Below are 23,560 nucleotides of genomic sequence, written 5' to 3' on the forward strand. Positions count from 1 at the left end.
ATGGTCGTATATTATATATATATATATCCATAAAAATAAACTCTTCTGTATTGGAAATATATATATTCTATATTTTAGATAGAGTGTATGTGTGCCTATCCTGTTCCTCCTCACTACACTTAGTCATTATTAGGCACTTGCTCAAGGACAAGTCTTCGAGTCTCCATTGGTGGATGTCTATGGAAGGCTTTGCTGCCTTCTCATGAGCTCCTCAAGCTGCCAGAAAGGCTGAAACGATGCTGGAACTGGTTCGCTCTCTTGTTTGGAAGCTCTTTCTCTTTGGTCATTGCATTTGCTCTGCAAATAATACTGGGTTCTGATGTGATGGAAGAGAAGGTTTAAATTCCCTTTCATGGAAAGAGTCACTTGCAGCTTCAAGTCCAAACTCCAAAACTACTTCCTGGGTACCACCCTCAAATAGTCCCTGCCTCCATCCCTTCCCTACTGCTTGCCGATTGCTTGGGGTTGCGGATGAGGGGGGATTGTTTAATCTCATCATACCCTATATTGTGTGAATTATACATGTGAATTTCATCTCAGAACCCTTGATGAAATAGGTATTGTTTGAAATGTTACCTGACGAAATAAAACTGGAATTAGAATTTTAGAGGGTTGACCGAAGTCTCCCATAGTAGGACATAAAACCTGTAATTGTGCTAAGAGTAAACCTTAGACTTCCTGTCGCCTAAATTCCCTAACCCCAAACAGGTCTTTGGTTTAACTCGATTCTCACTCTTCTTTGTGTCTGAGGTCTCCCCTCTCAAGGATCCTTCAGCCTGATTCCACAGGCTCCCCAATTCCTGTTTTTTGGCTTAAATCCCATTCTGTCTGATATACAGAGCCTGGGCCTGTTTTATTCGGCCCTTCTGTAATTTTGAGGCTCTATCATCACCTTGAAATCTTTCCCAGCCATTCTCCTCCTCTCCCTTCCCACCTCAGGAGGAGGTCCAGGTTTCTCATTAATTACATTCTTGAGCCTTGATAGCAGTGAATGCAGTCTGGGAAAGCAGGCTTGCTCTACAAGCGTGTGATTCATCACACCCACAGAGAAAAATACTTTGAGAAGGCCAGTTAGCTCAGGTAGTTAGTTTTGGTCAAGAGTACCAAGGTCAGGGATTTTCACCCTAGCTCAGTGCTATAGATCGCATACCCTTGACCCCAAGTGAGTCCTCTCCCTGATACCCACTGTGAGTGCCAAGGGAAAAGGCTCAGGGCCGTTTCTGCTCCTGGGAAAAATACTCAGAGTACACATGTGCTGATTACTGATGGTGGCTAAAGAATGCCCACTTCTTAAGTGAAAGACAGTGTGCTTCTGTGTGTGTACAAATATAGACATCCTTTTGTTTTTCTGCACTCCAACCTCTCTAAAGTAGTACTCTGCTGTCTTCTGCATTGAATTCAGTGAGTGTAGGCTGTGAATTGTCTGAATCTTACCCCATGTTCAAAGCTCAACTCAGTCTCCCCTCTTCGCAGTTCGTGCCGATCTCTTCACTTCCCCACTTATCACACAATTGACACTTAAATATACCCCTTCATCTGTAGTCCTTTTCCTTCTTTGCAAATGTGTTCTCTTCCCAGCTGTCACTTAGTAGCTGTGTGGACACAGCCACTTGACCCTGCTGAACCTCAGTTTTTACATCAATAAAAGGGGGATTATGATGATACTTATTCCCATCTGTCCTCCTTACCTCCCAAGGTTGTTGTGAAGAGCGCACATGCTAGAGGATAGAGTAAACCCCAACATTGTACAAATGGGAGCTATTATTATTGTTGTGAGCAAAAATCTTCTTGACAACAGGAACTCGGTCTTACTACTTAATAGTTGCATCCTTAGTGCTGAGCCTAGTCCCAGACAGGGGGACTAGGAAGAGGGACAGTGAGAAAGGAAGGAAGATGGGAGGAACAGAAAGAAGGGAAGGAAGACTTTTGTCAGTTTTTGTATCCTATTTTCCTAATTATCACTATCTCCTTCAGTATAGCTATATCTTATGAAAAATGTTTAGTTTCTAAAAAGGCGTTTTGCATTTGGCAGCAAGATGACTTTTTTTTCTCCCGTAGTCATCTTCTACATCTCTTTCTCCCTCAACTAGCCTGGTAGATAGCTGGTGTTGGAATTCATTCTGGCCATTTGCTTTTAGGCCTATGAGAAAAAAAAATTATACAAGTAGAAGATATCTGAGTGATCAGAGACTAAATGCCTCATTTTACAGGCGAGGCCACCCAGAAACCAAGGGTTTCAGTCATTAGTGGCAGAGCAAGGCCCAGAACCCCGGTCTTGGGCTGTTCCTCCAGGCAGGGCACAGGCTGACCCTGGCTAACGAAGTGTTGATGAGCATTTTTGCCTGCTTTTGGAGGGCATTTTAAGAATTGACTAATACTATAGAGTTCTTTCCCAGATCAGTGCAAGGATTTTTGTTGTTCATGAGGGTTTTGGAAACATACATGTGCTGATGCTGCAATGTCATACTCCCTGCATGCTCTCCACGCTTCAGAAGTTTGTTTATATGTGCTGGTAAATTGAGATCACATAAAAAATAAAAATCCCTTTGTAACTGGTTGCATTACACGTCAAAGCTCAGTGTTTTGGTTGTGTAGGGGTTTTGAGGGAAACCCCAGCTCCTCTTTGCATCTTTGGGTTCCTTCACAGGGCACTTGTGTGGCTGGCCCTTCTTTCCGTCTTTACCACAGCTCTTCCTAGTGTCTTGGAGAGAACTTTGGAATTAGGCAGACCTGGGTTCAAATCCCAGCTCTGTAGCTTAGAAGAAGTATGTGTTTAGGCAAGTCCCTTAACCTCCATGAACTTCGATTTCTTCATCTGTAAAACACAGACGATACTGCCTACTTTGCTGGTTTGCCTTATGGTGTAGGGATAATGTGTGTAAAGATGGAAGAAAGTGTTCGAGGAAGAGAAAAATGTCTGTTTCTTCTCCAGCTCTTCTATTAAGTCCAAGTTCTACCTATTAATTAACTTAGTTTTTTATCTCATAATACATGCACATACCTTTCAATATTATTAGTAGTTATAAGGCATTTTGCTTTTCTATACATGATCACATTCTTTCTTGCTGCTTTTCCTCTGATTTTCCAGGGCTTGGCTGAGAATTTTCAGAAAGCTTAGTGTATAATTTATCCCTTTTGGAGACTTTCCTTCCTCTTGGTAAAAAAACAAAACAAGACAAAACCAAAAACCCATCAAGTTGGACATCATTTCTAAATTTGAATCTCCTTTTAAAAAAATTGTGGTTCAGTTGGTTTGAAGAGAGGTTTCTCAGGGATAAATGTAATGTATATTTTCCATTCCACAAAGATTATGTCACAATTCCGAACAGCTATATATATTTTTTCCTAATAAGGCAAAGCTTGTAGATAGTTTACTTTCTTGCCTTTTGAGCAAAGAAAATATTCCTTTAAAAAAATAAATCAATTTCAGGTCTTTTGGAGTAACACTATAAAAGGTATGTGGTACTTTGGTGGAATTTGGCACAGTATCAGCAAACATCAAATGTCAGGCACAGGCTCAGGTACTGGGAATACAGAGGAGATGGATATGGTGTCTCTACCTTCAAGGAGCAGCCAGGCCTGTAAGGAAGACAGATAAGTAAACAGATAGTTGGTATATAATGCATAGTCCAGTGAGACCACAGAGGAGAAGACTCTAACCCAACTTGTAAGGAAGAGGCTAGACTCATCTTCCCAGAGAAGGTGATGCCTGGACTGTGTCTTGAAAAACCCTGTGGCCTAGTTGTTAAGTTTGGTGTGCTCCACTTCTGTGCCCAGGTTTGGTTCCTGGGTGCAGACCTACACCGCTCGTCGGCAGCCATGCTGTGGTAGTAACCCATATATAAAATAGAGGAAGATTGGCACAGATGTTAGCTCAGGTTGGATCTTCCTCAAGCAAAAAAAAAAAAAAAAAAGAAGAAGAAAAATGAGTAGGAATTTAAGAAGCTGGGAGAGGGCATTATAGGCAGAGGGAGCTGATGTTCTAAAGGCACACAGAGGTGTCAGAGGTAAATTTAAGGACCCTCAAGGTATGGGGTAGGGGAAAATGGAGAAGAAGGCAGGGGGCAGATATGGAGGGGCCCTGTAATACTGAGGGGTTTGGCTTTTATCCTGAAGGCAATGAGGAGCCATTGAACGTCCCTTCCAGTGAGTCTTACACCCAGAGAAGACCTTAGAGGTCAGAGTCTAGTACTTCATTTTACAGATTTGGAAACTGAAGCCAAGGAAGGGGAAGTGAGTTCCTCATGGCCACACAGGTAAATAGTGACTGATAGTGTATATCTTTATGCAGACCCAGTAGTGCCTGGGGAGCCTTCACAATGAAGTTTCAGTGTTGACCTTGTGAAGGCAGATTCTCATAGGAACATTTGGCCAAGGATTTATCATGGGGACTACATGGTTTGGGCTAATGACCCCAGCATGCCTTTTTGCATTTTATTTCCTTTAAAGGAAGGGCCATCGCTAGCTAGAAATGCTCTTTGGCTATTTTTAGGCTGTGTGGTAGGGGGAATTAGTGGAATTCCTAAGGTCAACTCCAGCTGTTTTTCTCCAAAAGACCAGCTGAATTTTTCATGAGATTTGCTCATTAGGGCTTTTACCCTTCTGTGAGGGATTGTACTGAGTCCGAGCCAGCCTATCTTGGGAAATAAGTAAGGAGACTGGAGTTTGGGGAAAATTAAACTGGGGTTGGGTTGGTTGCTGCCCTTTTTAATGTTAAGCTTTAATTAATGTTAAGTGCTGTTTTAGATGTGGTTGGTTGGTCATTTCTTACACCTTCTCAATCATAGTGAAGGTCCTTCTGGATTACAGCAACTGCCTTGAATGATGGTTGGATTTTGAAGATTCAGGGATGTCACATATGTAAAGAGTCTGACATGATGCCTGGGTAGAGGTGGTGCTGACTAATTATGTGGTAGTTACACCGACTGGCACCTTTCCTTCAGGAATATCACCTCAGAACACCTTACGGATAACAAGTCAGATATTCCTTAAGACTCCTGTGAGGAGAGCTTACCTGTGGTTGTTTGGCATCTACAATTACAATACTACTCTCTATTGTGTCTCAGGGACTATATGAAGGCAGCTGAAGTGAAAGAATTCTTCATTTCTTCTAGAACGCGCTATGAGCCCTTCCTCTTATCCAGTCTTATGGGTGTCTGCTTGGAGCTCATGCTGTGTTAGAAGGTGAATGGATAAATATAATCATATAGCATTTTGCAATTTACAAAATGTCTTTCCATACGTAGTCTCATTGACCCTCGTAGTGATTCAGCAAGGGAGGTGGGTAGTGGTTAGTCCCAATTTAGAAATGAGGAAACTGAGGCTCAGGTAAGTGCTATGTTGGTGATCACGAAACTCGTAGGTGGGTGACTAGATTTCACATCAGATCTTATGTCTTTAAATGTTATGTTTCCCCATCGTGTTGTTGCCAACTGGGTTGAGAAAAAAAGGACCAAGTTTCTCCTCTAACATAGAAGCGGTTTAAGGAATGCCTTTAAAGGAAAATAATTCTGTTGCATACCCAACTGAGGAATGAAGGAAAATCTCCAGCAAGGGATTTCTAAACGTGATGGAGTAAATGTGAACTTTGTTCTGCTAGCTCTTGAACAACAGCTGTTTTCTGAGCTAGAACTCGATGACATCAAAAAAACAATGTATAACTTATGCTAATGAAGACAATGTTCATTTATTATTGTTGGTTTGGATGAATAGTAGTTTAGAGGCATTAACCAAAGGGAGTGGGTTGTGCGAAGTTTCCATGTTAAGAATTCTGACACTGATGATCAGAGAGAACACTGGCATACTTCTCCCCTGCTCTCTGAAATGGAGAAAAATTAGGCCATCCATACTATAGACAGAATAGGAAGCCTGAAGAGATGCTCCCAACACTTTAGTGAGTTATTCCATATTTAAAAGATTTTTTCACTACTACATGCAAGGTAGTATGTGGCTACAAAAATGAAGTGGACATAAATACTTCCCTGAAAGGGTCATGAAGTGGGAATTTGATGTGTATATAAGCTACTATAATGTTTATGTAATTATTGAATACTTATTGTGTTGGGCACCTATATATGAACTTTAATCTTCTCAATAACCCAGTAAGATAGGTGTGATGCCCATTTTACAGATGAAAAGCCTGAGGCCCAGAGAAGCTAAATAAGCATAAGAGGGTCACATTGTCCTCAGGTCTATCTGACTCTAGAGCCTGTGCCCTTTCCTACTACAGATGAGAAATGTACAGATAAGTGCTATTGAATGAAGTGATTATTGCCAGCTTGTGGAAGGGATATTTATGAAGGGAAAGGGGACTGCAGGAGCACTTCGTGGAGGAGGTGTCATTTAAGCTGGGACTTGAGTGATGGGTAAGATTTGGATGTGTGCAGATATAAGGGGAAGACATTCTAGGTGGAGAGAACAGCAAGAACAAAGGTCTGGCGATGATAGCATTAGAGGTGATATTGAGGAGCAGTTTGGCTGGAGTTCATGGAGTAGGAAGGGGTCAGTGGGAAATAAGGTTGGATAGGGAGCTTGGAACCAGAAGGATATATTCACTAGGATAAGGAATTTAGACTTACCCTGCCATCAGGGAAGAACTAGGGAAGGTTTTTATGTCAAGGTATGGCATGATCAAAGTGGGGCTTTGGAATATGAATCTATTGTATACATTATGGAATATGAATATGAATACTGGATTGTATACAGTAGACAGAAGTGAGGGAGAATCAGGAATGAAAGAAGCCACGTTCAGAGACAATTACAGCCTTCTAAATGAGTGGTCGAAAAGGAGAGAAAGGTTAAACTGGAGGGAGATTTCAGAGGTTCAGTCAATTGAACCTGGCAACTGATTAGCTATGAGGCAAGGAGAGGAAAGCTTCCACCTCTGTGTTGCTTACGAGGATGTATATATTTAGTCAACAGAGTTGCAGGCAAGAAGCTGGGAGTTCAGAGACGATTAAGGCACATTATCTATCCTCAGACTGTGTATTAGTTTCCTATTGCTACTGTAACAAATGACGACAAACTTAGTGGGTTGAAACAACACAAATTTATTATCTTACAGTTCTGGAGGTCAGAAGTCTGGAATGGGTCTTATAGGATAAAATCAAGGAGTTGGCAGAACTGAATTCCTGCTGGAGGCTCTAGGGGAGAATCTGTTTCCTTGCCTTTTCCAGCCAGTAGAGGCTGCCTGCATTCCTTGGCTCATGCCCATCTTCAAAGCACATCACTCCAACCTGTCTTCATCCTCACATCTGCTGTCTCTCCTTCTGACCGTCTTGCTTCCTTCTTATAAGGACCTTGTGATTACATTGGGTCTGCCTAGGTAATCCAGTATAATCTCCCCATCACAAGGTCCTTAACTTAATCACATCTTTTACCATGTACCATATTCACAAGTTCCAGGAATTAGGATGTGGACATCTTTAGAGGACCATTATTTTGCCTACCACAGAGAGTTAACAAATACATCTGTGGAAGATAACTTGTCAAACTTTTTTTTTTACGACTCTTATAAATCTTCTTGGCTTTTTCCCTATGCCATTGAATTGTCTTGCTTTTTCCCTCTAATCTCTTTTTTCTTTCCTTCATTTATTCAATAAATGAGATACCTGCTGTGCGCCAGGCACCAGGCTAAGTACTTCTCTGCCCACCACTAGAGGAAGAATTAGATGAAGGCTGTTAGTGCAGAACCAGAGACAAGATGTCAGACTCTTCTGATTTTCTAAAGCTGAGGTCCAGGCATAAAATGGGAAGATTTAGAAGAATTCTTGGTAATTTAAGAATAGGATCCTCCCACTCAACCTCTCTACAACCAATCCCTCATCCCAAATTTAGATTTCTTTTATCTCCTCAAAGACCTCTGGAGTCGGGGGAAGGATGGTTGCAGAAACCAGGAATTTGACTTCTTAAATTGGGGTGGGAGATTAGAAGATGGGAGATAGTACAATGAGGTAAATAGAAAAAGCAGCAGCAGTAACACTTCAACCTCAAAGTAGGGGGGAGGGAAGTGAGGAGGGAAGGTGATAGAGTCAGTGAAATGTTGGAGATTTATTGTCAGTAGGTGTTTATAGAGCACTTACTATGTGCCAGACCATTTAACTTGCAGCCTAATGTCATCCTCACAGTAACCCTGTAAGGTAGGTTTTGCTGCCCTTATGGTACAGACCAAGAAACAAATCCAGAGTCCATAAGGGAACTGTCAAAGAACTAATAAAAGATCAATCCCCTTCCAATGTTTTGACTCCAAAACCAGTGCCTTCCACTCCATCACAGCAGCCTCTTATATCAGGGGTATAGTAAACCGATGTGGTAGACATTATTCACCTGTATCAGTTTTAATAATAAGTGTCTCTTTAGGGGATGGAGAGGAGCAAGAAGACCTTGCATGCAGCAGGGACTTAATGTTATCCTTGATGGGATAATTAATGGCCTGACCAGAGGGGTCTGAGCAGGTCTGGGGCTAGGGTGAGGCAAGTGAGGTGCCCAGGACACAAAATCTATGGAGACAGATCATATAAGTGCTGATGCTGCACTTGTACCAGCCCCGAGAGTGAGTGTTTCCTTGAATTTTGTGCCCTCGGCTCCTCACTCTTAGGATGCTGCAGGTGCATGGGACTGTGCTCTCACAACCTTGCCTCCTTATTTTGTGCCCTGGGCACCTTGCTTGCCTCACCCCTGGGTCCTGGATTTGAGCAGGGCCCATAAATAGGAAAGGACCAGTTAGTTCAATGGTCTCAATGCTGGCTACACATTACGATCACCTGGGCAGCTTTAAAAAAAAAAATCCCAGGTAGGATCTGACCCCAGACCAGTTAAATCAGAATCATTGGGCGGAGGGAGGAGGGTGAAGACACCTGGGCCTTCGTATTTTTTTATAAAGCTTGTCGGATGATGCTATTGTACAGCCAGGTTCGGGAACCCCCCCGAGTTAGTACATTTGGAGAGAGTCCCTCACTCCCAGGCCAGGTAGGAATGTTCATGATAGTACCAAAAGTAAGGCTTCATGTAGTCCTTTTAAATTGTGAGTTGGTGATTGCTACAGTTCAGTTAACTTTATGATTCTGGGTTTAATTCCAGCCTAGTTAATAAATCAGCTGGTTCCTCTACTCAATTCCTCTGAATTTGAAACCTAGAAAATAATTAAATCTAGAATTCGTTTGTACTGCCTGCTGTTATCAGTATGCTGGTTTCAGGGGTGCTGTGAAATGCAGCCTAACCCACTTATTAGCTCATTTGCACACCCTTATTTATGTTGAAATTGCATATGTCCTGGAAGATAAAGGTCTCTTCTGGGTTTCCCAGCTATGTGACCTTAAGCAATTTGTCTAACCCCTCTGCATCTCAGCTTCCTCATCTGCACAAAGAGCTAGCTATGACTCTCAGTCAGCTGTTATTTCGTTTTTGTGTTTGCTCGTTACAGCTGGAAAACTTAATATACAAATGAAAATGCATAACGTTGATAGATTGCTGTGCTCTTTAACCAGTCATCAGCCATTTCTGACCTAGTGGGAATCCTTTACAGCTGTGATTCCCAAACCTGGCCAAACATCTGCATTATAGGGGAATGTTTTTAAAAATGCAGATTCCTGGGCCTCAGCCCTGAAGATTTGGTTCAGTAGGTCTTGAGCAATGTCTGGCTCATCAGTCAGATTTGGATGCAAGCAATAATGAATATACTTAAAGTGACAGAACTCCCAGTTTAGATATCCCTGTAGGGTTTACAGTTGACAGATACCATATTTCTTCAAGGAAGCCTTCCCTGGCCCCCCAGGACTACATTAAGCCCCCCTCGTTAAAAATTTTATAGCACATTGCTCTTCAGCTTTGTAGGACTTCTTGGTGTTGTTCAACATTGTCCTCTTTTCCAGAATATAAGCTCTGAGGGCAGAGACTACCTATACTATCAGAACTTTTGGGACCTACAACTTACCCTCTTCCAGAATTGAGGTCTGGGGCTGTGGGGGATGCTGCCATTCTAAGGGGAGAGGAAGTTCATCTCTGGGGTTTCCAACTTAGGCAAGGCCCCTGGTGCTTCCCGAGCTGGGTAGCCAATAAGAGCCCATGGATACATTGGCTTTTACAGCAGCTCCATGCAATGTCAGATGAAGTTTGCTCTGTGTCTTAAAGTTCCTTCTTGATGTGTTGTCAGAGGTAAGTCATCCCTTTTGTAGATTGTCATCTTTTTTTTAGATTTGAGTTTTTAGCCCAAGTGTGAAGTTTAAAATGAGTTTCCAGCTGCCCATTTCCCCAGCTCCTTTCTTTCTTCACTATTTTCATCTTTTGGAATCCTGATATACCAAGGAAATATAAATGAAAAGGGTGGTTCTGGCACGTTTATCAAGACTGGAAAATGTGAAAAATTCAGGTTCAAATTCCTGCCATTGGTATTTCAGGCCCCTTGGGGTCAGACCCCAGGTACTGTTTCCCCCTTTATACCCTATACTCTACTTTCCAGTCTCTTTTTGAACATCTTTATGGTTTCATGGCCCACTGCTCTTGCCCAGAATGCCCCCTCCCTTCGTCTCAGCCTTCGGGGCTCACCTCATTTTACCTCCTTCCTAAATTCCTGCGGCCCGAACATTTGGTTGTGCCTCCCTCATTAGTAGTTAACATAGTAGTTGTATGAGGGTTAGTGGTGTGTGATACTATCTTCCTCTCATAGTCTTGCCCTTGGTTGGGGCTTGATTGAAATATTTGATTCCTTTGGGCACCGTAAGTCTGCACATGAGGCCTAGGAATGGCAGAAGGTGAGCTCTTCAGAAGTCCAGGGACATTATCGTTAGGTTTGAATGTGAGATTAAGGGGTAGGGAGGATTGTCACATACAAGTAGTCTTTCCTTCTCCTCATCTTCCTCAGTCTTTGAGATCATCAAGACAGTCTATGGGAAACGTTAGCTGTCAGTTACATCAGCCTGGAGCTGAAGGAGACAAATGAAGTCTTCCACCTTTAGAAGAATCCTCACAAAATTGAAAGCTTTGTATCTTGACGGTGCCTGTCAGTTTTGATTTTTCAGTTCCTTATGAAAAAATATAACAGAAACTTATCAGATAACAAACTGTTTCTTATTCCATCTATGTCCTTTGATTTGTTCACTTCTTCATAGTTTCATTTCATTTGTTCATTTTATTTATTCATTCAGCTCATTTTTTAGGAGGCTACGTTGAACCAGCACAAGACAATTAATTATTCTTTCCTCTTAAGAAGCGCAATTTAGGCAACACATTAGATTGAATAATTTGCATGTTTTTTAATAGAGTGAAAAAAGCCCAGACTACACAGAAACAAGAAAATATTCATGTAGCATTGTTTCCTGATGGTGCTGTGGACAAAGTTTGCTGTTCATATAAACACATTTCTACGTAAGCTTATAACAAATGGTTCTGATTGAGTCTAAACATACAAAGTAGGTTTTTTTAGTAATAGTTTCTGGTTCCAGGGATCTCTACTACTCTAAGAGGCTAATGAGCATGTTATAAACACCTCCATGTTGACACAGGTGCCTTTTTTCCTCTGTCCTATGTTTGTCCTTTTTTCCATGTCTATCCATAAAACAAACCCAAAGGGCCCAGTCATTTTCCTATTCCTAGCAAGCTGTGCACAGAAGAGCATGTCATGCTTTGAGGGTCGATGCATGTTGCTCAGAGGAAATGACAGAGAAGAAAGTAGAATGTACTGAAGGAAGAACAGCAGAGTAGAAAGAAAATTGGGCTGGGAATCAGGAAACCTGGGTTCTAGTCTCATCTTTGTCCCTGACTAGCTGTGTGACCTCTGTGAGAATAAGCGGGGTGGTGATGTAGTGAAAGATGAAAAACTGTGGCTTTAGAATCTTACAGCCCTGGGTTCAAATCACATTCTAGTTGAGCAACCATAGGCAAGTTAACTCCTCGAGCCCAATGTCGTCTGCACAATGTGGAGAATACCTGCCCTGCTGGTTAGGCAGAGTGATTCACTGAGATCATGTGTAAAGCACTTAACACCACCTGCTCATTTTTCAGTCCAGAGAAAAATGACCAAGATCATGAGAGGCTTAGAAAGCATCATGTGAGGAACAGCTGAAGGAAGGAGGAAGTTCTCTTACCCTTAACAAAGGAGACCCAGGCAGAACATGAAAGCTGTCTTTCTTTTAAATTGTTGTGTGAAAGGGAGGGTGAGCTGAGGGAGGCAGGGCAAATGGTGGAAATTATGCGCAAGTTCAACCATAGTGCAAACTAAGCCTCAGAAGTGGAGCAGCCCAGCAGGGGAATTGGCAGCTTTGGGCATGGGTGCCCTGGCAGTGTGGTGATGACCACGAGTTTGGTATGCAGTGGGGAGATCTTTCCACTGGGAAGTTGGTGAGCAAGGTTTTCTGATTGTCCCACTCCATTTGTTCCTTCCCAGGCTTCTCCTGAACCATCTGTGAGGTATCCCATTTATCCTTCAATGCTGCTGTGATCTAGAAAGTTTCCAAAGCATTTGGTTTTATGCATGATGGTTTGTCACCACTGGGAGTGAGCCCCTTAATTGATCGGGCCTGTTTTTGTCCAGCACCCTTCTCCCCAACCCCACCCTGACTCAAGCATATTTGTTCCTGCTCTCCTTCTGCCTCCCAGATTTTTCTTTCAAGCCTTCATTCTTGATGTCATGGGACTGTCAGAACAATTTGCTTCTCTTCTGAAAACCTCATCATGTGAGAGTCACTACTTACTTGAGTTTTCCTCCCCTCCCTTGGGGTCTGCAGGCTTTCGTACAACAACAGCTGTCTGGGGAAGAAGAAGGTGCTATTTGGGCTCCTTGTGGCAGAGAGCATTGGGGAACAAATGCTGTTATTAATTAGGCTTTAACCTGGGTTTGGTCAGGCAAAATGATTGGGATTAGGGCTACAAACCTATCTCTTTTCTTGCTGCCATCAAAAGAAAGCACCAACTGTTTGGGGGCCTTGGTTTCTCTCTCCAGCTTAACTTTTGGACAATTGACAAGGAGAAGAGTATTGGCCTTTATAGATCTGGCGTAGCAGGGCTGACACATGGAAAATATGAATTAAACACAGTTTGCATTTGGACCCCTCAAATTGCCCTTTTGTTCTGCTGCTCCTGCTGCTGCTCGTTCCTTATTTGTCCTCTACAGTGTCCTACATTCTCACCAGAGCTTCACAATAATCTCCATAAGGAAGGGAAGGTAGGCATGAATGTACCCATCATACAGATGAGGAAACTGAGACTTAGAAAAGTCATGTGATTTATTTAAGCCACAAAGTCATGCAAAGGACTTGGAGTTGTACCTCAATGAATAATATGGATCTGATTTTTCCGTTATGGCCCCTAGAGCCAGGTTCATGTTAAAGAGGAAGTGGAAGCTCAGTTCCCTTCCACCTGTGTCCATGTATTAAATATTTGAGTGCCTAGTAGATGCAAGTCACAGTGGCAGGTGCTGGGGATACAAAGCACTCAGAGACCTTGCTCATAAACTAGTGGGAGACAAACACGAATAGACAGGGATTCGAGATAGCGTGATGAGTATCTTGACTGAGGAAGTCAAGTTCTACCGGAAGGACACCTAACCTGGCCTTGAGAGGTTAGGGAAGGCTTCTGTGCAATAAGTGACATCTAAGACCCAAGAGATCTTTGCTCAGGAGGCCTTGTGCCAGGCAAAGGAAGGCAAAGGCCTGAAGGCAAAAGGAAGTGAAAAAAGTTTGGTGTGGTGTGGCTGGAGCCTAAGGAAAAGAGCTTGGAGAAGAAAGCAGTCGCTAGTTCACGTAGAGTCCTGCAGGCCATGTTAAGGACTTTGAGCATTAGCCAGTGGGCAATGGGAAGTTGATGAAGGGTTCTAAGCTTGGGGATATGGCTTAGTCAGATCTGATTTTTGGAAAAACCCCTCAGCAGCATGAGGAGGAGGGGTGGGAGGGAAGGCTGAACCTAAGGAGAACTTTTTGCTCACACCGGGAGCTACTCCTTCTGGGAACACGTTGGGAATCCCTGTTGCCAGAATTCATCCCTCCCAGTTTTTGCACTGAGGTTGCCGCCATGCTGACCACCAGCTGTGGGCCAGTGATTCTTTTACGCTTAAGCAGAGAATGAGGGTTCACAGCCAGACAGAAGAGTTTTGTTCTGCATCTCCAGTTTGAGGAATCTGTGTGGAGGGGAGAATTAAATGAGATGTCATCCTCGGGGTGGCTTAATCTGACAAAGCCACTGGCAAGTGCCAGCCCCACTGCACACAAGCTTGGTGGCAAACACCTCTCTGAGCCTTAGTCTCCTCATTTGAAAAGCACAGATAATAAAATACTTCCCTCAGATCTTTGTGAGGATCCTATGATCTTTACTTTACATGTAAAGTGCCAGGCATGTAGGAGGTGCCCAGTCAATATTTATTCCCTTCTCTTTTTTTTCTGCCTTTCCTTAATGCTGCTCCGACTCAGAGGAAAAGCCAGAAATCTTACAGCCCTTACAAAACCTACTACAGTCTGATCTATTACAAAACCTACTACAGTCTTATCTATTTCCTTTCTGACCCGCTCTATCCTGTCCTCCTCCTGGCACACTCAAGTCTTCCAGCACTGGCCTCCTTGATGCTTCTTGAACACGCCGGACACACTCCCACCTCAGACCCTCTGATACCTGTGTGGCTTGTTTCCTCATCTCTGTCAAGCTTTTGTTCAAATGTCATCTTCTTTTTTTTTTATAATTTTATTTATTTATTTATTTTTCCCCCCAAAGCCCCAGTAGATAGTTGTATGTCATAGCTGCACATCCTTCTAGTTGCTGTATGTGGGACGCGGCCTCAGCATGGCCGGAGAAGCCGTGCGTCTGTATGCGCCAGGGGTCCGAACCTGGGCTGCCAGCAGCAGAGCGCGCGCACTTAACCACTAAGCCACGGGGCCGGCCCCAATCTTCTTAATGAGACCTACCCTAACCACTCTCTTTGAAACTCCAACTCCCCCCACCTTATTATTCCCTTCCCTTCCCTGCTTTGTTTTCCTCCATGGCTCTTCTCACCTTCCAACAAGTTACATAATTATTTCATTTTATTTTTTTATTATTTAGTTTGATCGTTCTCTCCTCCAGCTAGCATGTAAGCTCCTCAAGGAAAGGAAGTTTTCTTCTATCTTATTGAGTGCCGTATCTCTAGTGCTTAGAACAGTGCCAGACACGTAACAGGCTCTCAATAAATGTTGAATGAATGAATGAATGAAATGTTCGATTAGCTCTCATGATAGATAACATCAGAATATTGGGAGTTGGGGGAGCACCTGATATTGAAGAGTCTTGATTGCCATCTGAGCGCTGTCCTGCAATCTGACTGGGGAGTGACTCCTGGCTACCCAATTAGGAGTCAAGGGTTCCAGAATGAAGTATTGTCTTAATATGTATTTGAGTAGTCACTGTGGGCCATATGCAAAGAGCTACAAAAAGATCAAACAAAGGTTCTCAGAGTACATGTCCCTGAAGTCCATACTTCATGGGAGAGATCAGAAAGAAACATAATACAAAATAGAAAAGGAAAATATATAACCAAGTACACTCTTATTCAGCTGGATAGAACACAGGTGTGAACTCCTTTGTAAAATGAGGACATTGCTCTTTGCCTCACTAACAGTCTATTTCTAGGAAGAACTTTTAACCCTTAGAAGCTCTTACACAGAAGCACTTGTTAGCTTGTAGTTCTACTTGAAGGTATGGGTGAAACCGGCATTTCCCCCTTTAGCAAACCTACCAGTTTCCACTGCTGGACATCTGAAGTTGTTTTTCTCTTTGTTCTCTTCCTGTCCCCTACTTATTGAACTTAAAAACAATCTCCCATTGAACTATATGGCAGTGTAACACCTCATCAGGGACATGGATCCCAGAATGTGGCCTGAATCTATTTCCTTGCCAGCCTTTGAGATCAAAGGCAGTTACTGCATATGAAAGAAAGCTACTGTGCATGGAAGAATTGGGATAGCTGTCCCTTGGTGAAGTTGTATGTTTAGATTAGGTTCATTCATTCATTTATTTATTCACTTATTTGTTCACATTCAGAGACTCACAGTCAAATGGAAGAGACTGAAGGCAGACAAATAATTATAGCAGTGGAGGTGTAGACATGGAGGAGAACATTTTTGTGTTAGTCAAGGTCTGGCTACAAAAGTGTTATATAACAACCCCAAACTTCAGTGGCTTCCAACACCACATATTTATTTTTTGCTTTCATATCTACAGGTCAGCTGGGGTGGTCCTGCTTCGGGTGGGTCAGTTTCTGGAGTGTCCTTGTATCTTTCTTTCTGGGACCCAGACTGAAGAGGCAATGGCTACATGGGGCAAGCTTTTCTTATGGCACGTGGCAGGAGTATATAAGAAGCCAACCCAAACCACACAGGCGCATCTACAGCCTATGCTTGCATTGCATTTGTAACATTTCATTGACACATTGATTTCATTGTCACAGACCAAGGCCAACATCAGGAAGGTAAGGATGAATACTCTGCTTACTCTAGTGGCACATGGTTGTATAGTTCTGTTTCAGGGAGGGAGTGAAGAGTTAGGAACAATAAGCAAATCTACTACAGCATTTAACTCTGACTATGGAAATTAGAGAAGGCTAGTAACTTTCATCTTAAAGGATGAAAGGTGTTCAAGACGAACAAGCAGGCAGTAACATATGCAAGTGCATGCAAATTAAAAAAAGGAGAGAATGAAGTATTGTCTTAATATTTATTTGAGTAGTCACTGTGGGCAATATGCAAAGAGCTACAAAAAGATCAAGCAAAGGTCATCAGAATACCTGTCCCTGAAGTCCATACTTTATGGAGGAGATCAGAAAGAAACATAATACAAAAGAGGCAAGGAACGTATATAACCAACTACACTCTTATTCAGCTGGATCAAACAAAATGTGAACTCAAGGGAAGCTAGAATATATTTTTAGTAGCTATGTTTGTTATAGGATGCAAGGTATGTGCTGTTTTATATTCATTATTTCACGTAATCCTTACTACCTGTGAGGGGCATCCTAAAGTCCGGTAAGTGCAAATGAGAAAACCAAGCTTCAGAGAGGGAGGAACCTTGGCTCATGGTTCATAGCTAGCAAGTGGAGGAGGGAGAACTTCCTCATAGTTCTGTTTTGCCAAAATGAATTCATTCGTAAAAATTTCTCACTAGTGTACGTACTCTATTTTATTCCTAAGTGGGGCTGCTTTAAAATGTACTAAACACCTGGATTTTAGTGTCTACTGTATATGCAGCCCTGTGCTTGTTAAAGGGCACCACTCCTGGAATAGGTAACCTCTGAAGTCCCATCTGGCTATGGCATTCTTCAGGTGTCACCTTCTTCTCATTGCACATGGGTTTAAGATGCCTCAAAGAAAATAGGATTCTTGCCCATGGTCCTATTTAAAAATACTCTCTTTGTATGGTGGGGTGTTTTGAAATTCTGCCTCTTCCTTTCCCCCAGTTTATACACACACACCAGTGTGTGTTTTTTCTCTTCAGAAATGAAGAGAGACAAGCTTGGTGAGTTTCTCCAGGCCCAGCAAAGGTGAGAGGTGGGACTGGGTGAAGAATTACAACTCCTATTATTGTGCAAACTACCTCTACCTAATATTAGCTCTCTTGTCATTATGGAGCCCAGATATACTCCAGTGGAATGTTCCTACTCATGAAGAAGTGAGCATTTGTGAATTTTTATTTCTAATTTCTTACCCATAGTCACTTGACAACTGGAATCACATCTCCCTGATCTTACTGACCATTAGTGTGACTTGTTAGCCTAGCATCCCGCGAGTTTGCGGAGAGAGAATCAGCTCCTTTTTTGCAACCAGCCCTTTCCTCAGTGGATTGTTAAACATTGACAGATGTTTTTCTGTGCTCTCCATCTGGCAGTCTGGAATTGAGTTGAAGCATATTTCATGACCCCTTTGCCATTTGCTCAGGAAGCCGGCAGAACTGGTTTCCCTGATCTCAGAGACCATCTCACATAGTCACTTTTTTTCCCCAGGTACATTTTAAATCTTGTAGTAATGAGCAATGCTTATAGGAACTGCCTCTCACTGTCTGTGTTTACTGTCTCATGATTCCCCAGGTAGGTGATGCTCAGATGCCTCTCATCAAGTCGATGACAAGGACAGAAGGAGACTAAACTGTGTCTAAGACTGGTCCAGAGGAGGAATGTGAGTAGGAATGCCACTGTAGGAACAAGTGACCTGTCTGGCAAGGAATGCAGCATCCTTCTGAGAGCCTCATCTCGACATCATCCCACAGACCGCTACTTCCTCACGGGAGAGGGTGCTCAAGATTTTGCAATCAGCCACCTAAAACCTTTGCTGAGCCAACACAAGACTTTTGCTGCAGAACTGAACAAGATATTATTTCATTTCGTTTTGCATCTTTTAACCAACGGGCTACTGTCATAGTGGTTTCGCTTTGAGAATTTTGAGCCAGATTTGTTACTATTTTTTTGTGTACACTTTTCAAAATGATTGACTTAAGCTTCCTGACGGAGGAGGAGCAAGAGGCCATCATGAAGGTTCTGCAGCGGGATGCTGCCCTGAAGAGGGTTGAAGAAGAGAGAGTCAGGTAAGGAGCCAGAGAGGTCCTGGGGCATGAGGGAAAGAGAGGCCGTCTGTGAAAAGATGAAACACTTTTTTTTCTCAACCATAAGTGGTAATTCTGACTTGGAGCCTGAACTTATGGGTTCCAATTTTAGGTTTACTTCCTGGAAGGAACTTTTTCCGTCTTGGTATCTCTTAATTTATCCCATAGGACTCCTGCCAGAAATAGAGTCTTGATTAAAAACCTAACTAAACTCTTTTAATTTATTAAACATTGAATTAAAAAATAATATATATGCAAACATATATATACATCTACATTTATGTATATGGATGTGCGTATACTTATATCTACATTTTTCTTTTACCAAATTCACTATTTTTTTACTGAATCATGAACTAAATTTTTTAAATTTCTAAAATTTTTAAAAGAAAATAAATTGAGAAGTAGCTCACATTTTTGCATGCTTTCAGAAATGTTTGAATTGGTTTTAACAACCATTGAAATTGGCCCTGACTGAGCCAGTTTTTCATTTGTGTCTCACAAGAAGGAGTGGCAGCTTTGACACACTATCCTTGTTGGGAAGAACCTAGATGTTCAACGTCAACATTCTTACCACTTTCCACTCACCTGCAGGGTAGAAGGAGCATGAGACCAGGATGCTGAAAAATTGGGCTTGAGTCCGGGCCCTGCCATCTATTGCCTGTGTAATCTTGGGCTTTGAAGACAGTGAAAGGCTTCCAGAATGTGAGGTAGTAGTATTAATTGCATGGTCCCCATCCCAGGAGTTATCTAAAAAGAGCATAAGCCATCTTATTTCCTGGGACAAGGATCATGAATAATGGATTTATTTGCACCATTTTGTGTATTTTGACCCTAACTGAACATGAATGCTTTATAAAAGAACGTGCTGAAATTCACTTCAAGCCCTCCAGAGTAACTAATTATGGCTACTAATAATAACTCATTTATAGACAGTGCTTAACAAATTAACAAATGATTAACCAATGACAGTGATTAACAAATTGCAAAGGGCATTCTTCTGAGCTCACAACACTCTTGTGCAGTTAGTGGGGTGGGGTGGGATATAATTACACTCTCTTGATGTGTGAGGAAGTTGACCTTGAGACAGCTCAGGTGACTTGCCCAAGGTTGTACAACCCATAGGTGTCAGAAGTGAGAATCAAATCCTGTTCTTCAGGTACTCATTCACTAACTCCACCTCCTCTTCCTGAGAAAACAATAGCAGACAGCCCAACCTGGGACCTGGCCATGGAGAAGGGGGTGGCTGTATTGGTTTGAGAAAGGACACCAAGCTGTGATGGTGACAGGAGGTGGTTATAGGTAGTGGAGATCATGAGAATGGGGTTCCTTACTTGTCATGCTCCTCCCCACAAGTCACCGTAGTGTGGGGCACTGCTCCCCATTCTCAGCAAGTGGGGTACCTTGAGCAGTTTCTCCAGAACGGGCAGGGATTTTCACTAATCCGCCCTCAGAGCCTCTTGGTAGCATTAATCCTTTACCCATTCAGTTTATAAAGCCCTTTCATGAACATTATCCTCTTATGTTCCTTACAACAACCCTGAGATTTGGCAAGGTAAGGACTGTTATACCCATTTTAGAAATAAAGGGAGGGGGCAGCACACAGAAAATATTAGTTGATTCTTAAAACATAGTGGGAATTCTTTTATCCTCTTGGAAGGCAAGATGGAGAGACTTGAAAAGAATGCAGTGGAGCAAGGATGGCGCTGGGTTCCTCTTCCTACCTCAGGACATGGGGACTGTGAATATTGGATTGCTGCGAGTACCTTCAGTTCCTCCCATTAATGAGGTGTCATGTGTTATGTGCAATTATACCTCCTCTCTCTAGCCAGGTTATGAAGAGGGATTCATCCTCCCTCTCTTCTATATTTTCTTGGCCCTTGGGATTCCAAGCTAATGAGTCTTCCATGTAGTTCTGTTTTTCTGTGTGAGTAGAGTGGTGGTGGTTCTCAGGGACCTGCAGTGGTTGATGAAAATATCCTCAAAAATGCAAAGTTCTTCTTGGAACTGAGCCTTGTAAGGGATGTGAGTGTGTAGCCCCTGGCACCAGCCAGCCTATAGCCGCAGCAGAAATGCTGTGAGTCTCTTTGTAGTGGTAGGTTTGCAGATTCTCCTTCCGTCCCCCGTTTCCGAGGGTGCCCCAGCAGCTGCCACTACCTTGTTTTTTGCTTTTGTAAACTGATAGGAAGAAGGCTTGAGGTGGTGAAAAATCTGGTATGAGTCAATCTCTGTCTACTTCCAGCATTCTGGGGGACTATCTGATTAGGCACCAAGCACCTCATGTCGACTTGGCTGTGGGCAGGTGCAGAATCCTGGGGCTGGGGAGGAGTGACTGGGTGGGGAGGGCAGATGGGCATGAGGCCTATAGCCTGTGGACACTGAAAGAGGCCCAACCCATGGCCTGCTCCCCACAAGAGGAGCACTGACCCCCTCTTTGCTTTAGGACTGAAGGGACTTGTGGGGTTGGTTCTGAAGTTGTTCTGTTCCTGGGCTGATGGAATTAGAACTAGGTTTCTGGTCTCTGAAAATGCTACTCCATGGGCTTTTGCTTTCCAGCCCATTGACCATCCCCCAGCTGTTTGTCTTTGGCTCTTTCATTAGAGTTATAGCCTGACAGCTCTGGAAAGGAAATTTTTTGTTCCATATCAGTCACTTTATAGATAAAGAAGGTAAAGCCCAGAGAGGGAAGTGTCTGGCCAGGGTCACACAGCTGATCAGTGCCAAAGCTATGATAAGAATAGGACTTGGTCCAGAGCTTTTCCCTCTGCCCCATGCTGTTCATTGCTATTATTCTTTCAGAAGAACAGTAAGGGTTCTATCATGACACAGGGAAAGAACTTCCCTGCATGGGCCTTGGAGTCAAAACTGACGTGAGTTGGAATCCTATCCTCACCACTGGTCAACTGTGGTTCATTGGGCAAGTTACTTAACCTCTCTGAGCCTCAACTCGGAGACTAGGAATGACCACAGTACCAAACTCAAAGGATTAAAGTCAGGATTAAGTAAGATAATTCTTAATCTTCTTAGCTCATAATAGGTGATGAATATGTTTTAATTCCCTTATTCACCACACCACCTATGCCTCTAAAAAAGGACAGAAGTCGCTGGTTAATAGTCTCATTCCTTAGGAGGAAATTATTCCTACAACCAACTCTTCATTATTTAATGCAGTGAAATTTAATTGAGCACCTATTAAGTATAGGTAACTGCTCTGGACAATGATGTGAAAGGAATTCTAGAGTGATTGAAACGTGATCCCAGCCTCAAGGAATTTACCATGTAATGGCTTTTATCTATTTAATGGATTATCAATTGCAAATTTAAAATCTCAACTCTGTTTCCCTAACATGATTTTACAATGCCCCAATCCTCCTGCTAGTTCGTATGTGGCTTTAGAAACATGAATTCTATAATTATAGTATTGGCCTAAACAAACCATCATTAGAAAGGCAAACCTGCCACTAAAATTCAGACTGTCCTTTGAAATGCTACTTCAATATGCACTTTGGAGTATAAGCTTCCTGTAGTCACGAAGACATTACTAATGGGTGACAGCACTGTTGCCCACTAAGACCAGACTCTGCTTCAGAATCCTTTTCAGCATGGCTGTAAATGAGATTTGCCATTCAAATTGAAATCTGTTTGCCATTCCTGATATATCCAGTGCTTCGAATTTTTCACATCCAAGCTCATTCAAGACACTTTGGAGATGATTTATTCTATATGTCACCTCCCATCCTGATTTCATGAAAGATGAGAAAAATGAGTGTCATGCGGAGGAAGTATCCAGTTCCCAAATCACTCAACCTGTTAATGGTGGAACACGGATTTGAACCCAAGGGAATATCCACTGTGTTGTCTCTGGGGTACAGTTAGAAGATAACAGGTCCAGGTCGCTGTTGCCACCACAACTGTCTTTCATGCAGCCACAAGTGCTGGGCCCAGTTATCATGATGCATCTCTACCCAGCTTGCTTCCCTCACTACCAGCTGGAGACCTTTCACAAACCAGCAGTGAAGCAGACATCAAGATGGATTTTTTTCTCTCTCCTCCCTGCTCCCTTCCTCCCTCCCTCTCTCTGTCTCTCTTTTTGTTTTTTAAGAATCACTGCCATACATACACATGTATAATTTTAGTCTTTTATGGTTTGAAAATGACACACTCTAGAGGTGGTGTTTCCTGTGCTTTGTGTCACAGTGCCAGCAGGAAATCGTTGCCGGTGTGCGTATGTACACCACCAGCACCACGTCCCCCACCCCCTACACACACAACCACATCTACAGTGATGGGCGTTCTTGCAGTAGATACCACCTCAACCACGACCACATCTTATGATTCTCAGCTGCTTCTTTAAGACCTAGTTTCTTTTAAATGAAGGCAGTTGTCATTGAAGAACTGCTTTCCAAGACCTCTGGTGGTGTTTTCCATCAAAGCAAAGAGGAAAGGAACCAACGTTTGTCAAGGAACTGCATTGTACACAGAGCTTCATGTACATTTTCCCCTTTCATCTGCATAACAGCGTAACTGAACCCACTCAACAATGAGGAAATAGGGTGGAAAAGGTAAAGTGCCCTGCAAGATTGAAGCCTTGCTTATCAAACTGTAAAGCCTGTGCTTCCCACGTGCTGTGCTGCCTCTCAGCAGATTGTGGGAGTCTATGGTGCGTCCATGACACAAAGGACGTATGTTTCCTCTCATCTTCCACTGTGAAGAACATTCGCAGTTTATTTCATTTTCACATATATTAGTTTTCAGATTCTCTATCAAAGGTTGCATTCCTTCATAGAAAGAGTGAAGTTTGATAGGCGTCTTAGAAACCAATGTCATGTTTGGTTCTGTGAGGCAGGATAGGGTAGTAGAAAGAGCATTGACCAGGAGTCAGGCTGGCGTCCTATCCCAGCTGTATGTGACCTTGGGCAACCTCTTAATTTGTCTGGGCCTCAATTGTTTCATCTATAAAGTGAGGCCATTTGTAACTATCTATGATCCCTTCCAGGTCTCACGTTCAAAACAA

General features: G+C 42.8%; 1 protein-coding gene across 1 annotated transcript in view; it reads left to right on the forward strand.

Moving 5' to 3' along the window:
• Nucleotides 1-23,560, forward strand: part of SYTL2 (synaptotagmin like 2) — a 107,089-nt gene that overhangs the window by 27,467 nt on the left and 56,062 nt on the right. Inside the window, exon 2 of the mRNA XM_058545473.1 lies at nt 18,035-18,528. Within this exon, the coding sequence (XP_058401456.1) occupies nt 18,428-18,528 (101 nt within the window). The 5' untranslated portion in view covers nt 18,035-18,427. The remainder of the gene's footprint in view (nt 1-18,034; nt 18,529-23,560) is intronic.

This window comes from Diceros bicornis, chromosome 7, assembly GCF_020826845.1.
Source record: "Diceros bicornis minor isolate mBicDic1 chromosome 7, mDicBic1.mat.cur, whole genome shotgun sequence".
In the NCBI taxonomy this organism is placed as follows: Eukaryota; Metazoa; Chordata; class Mammalia; order Perissodactyla; family Rhinocerotidae; genus Diceros; species Diceros bicornis.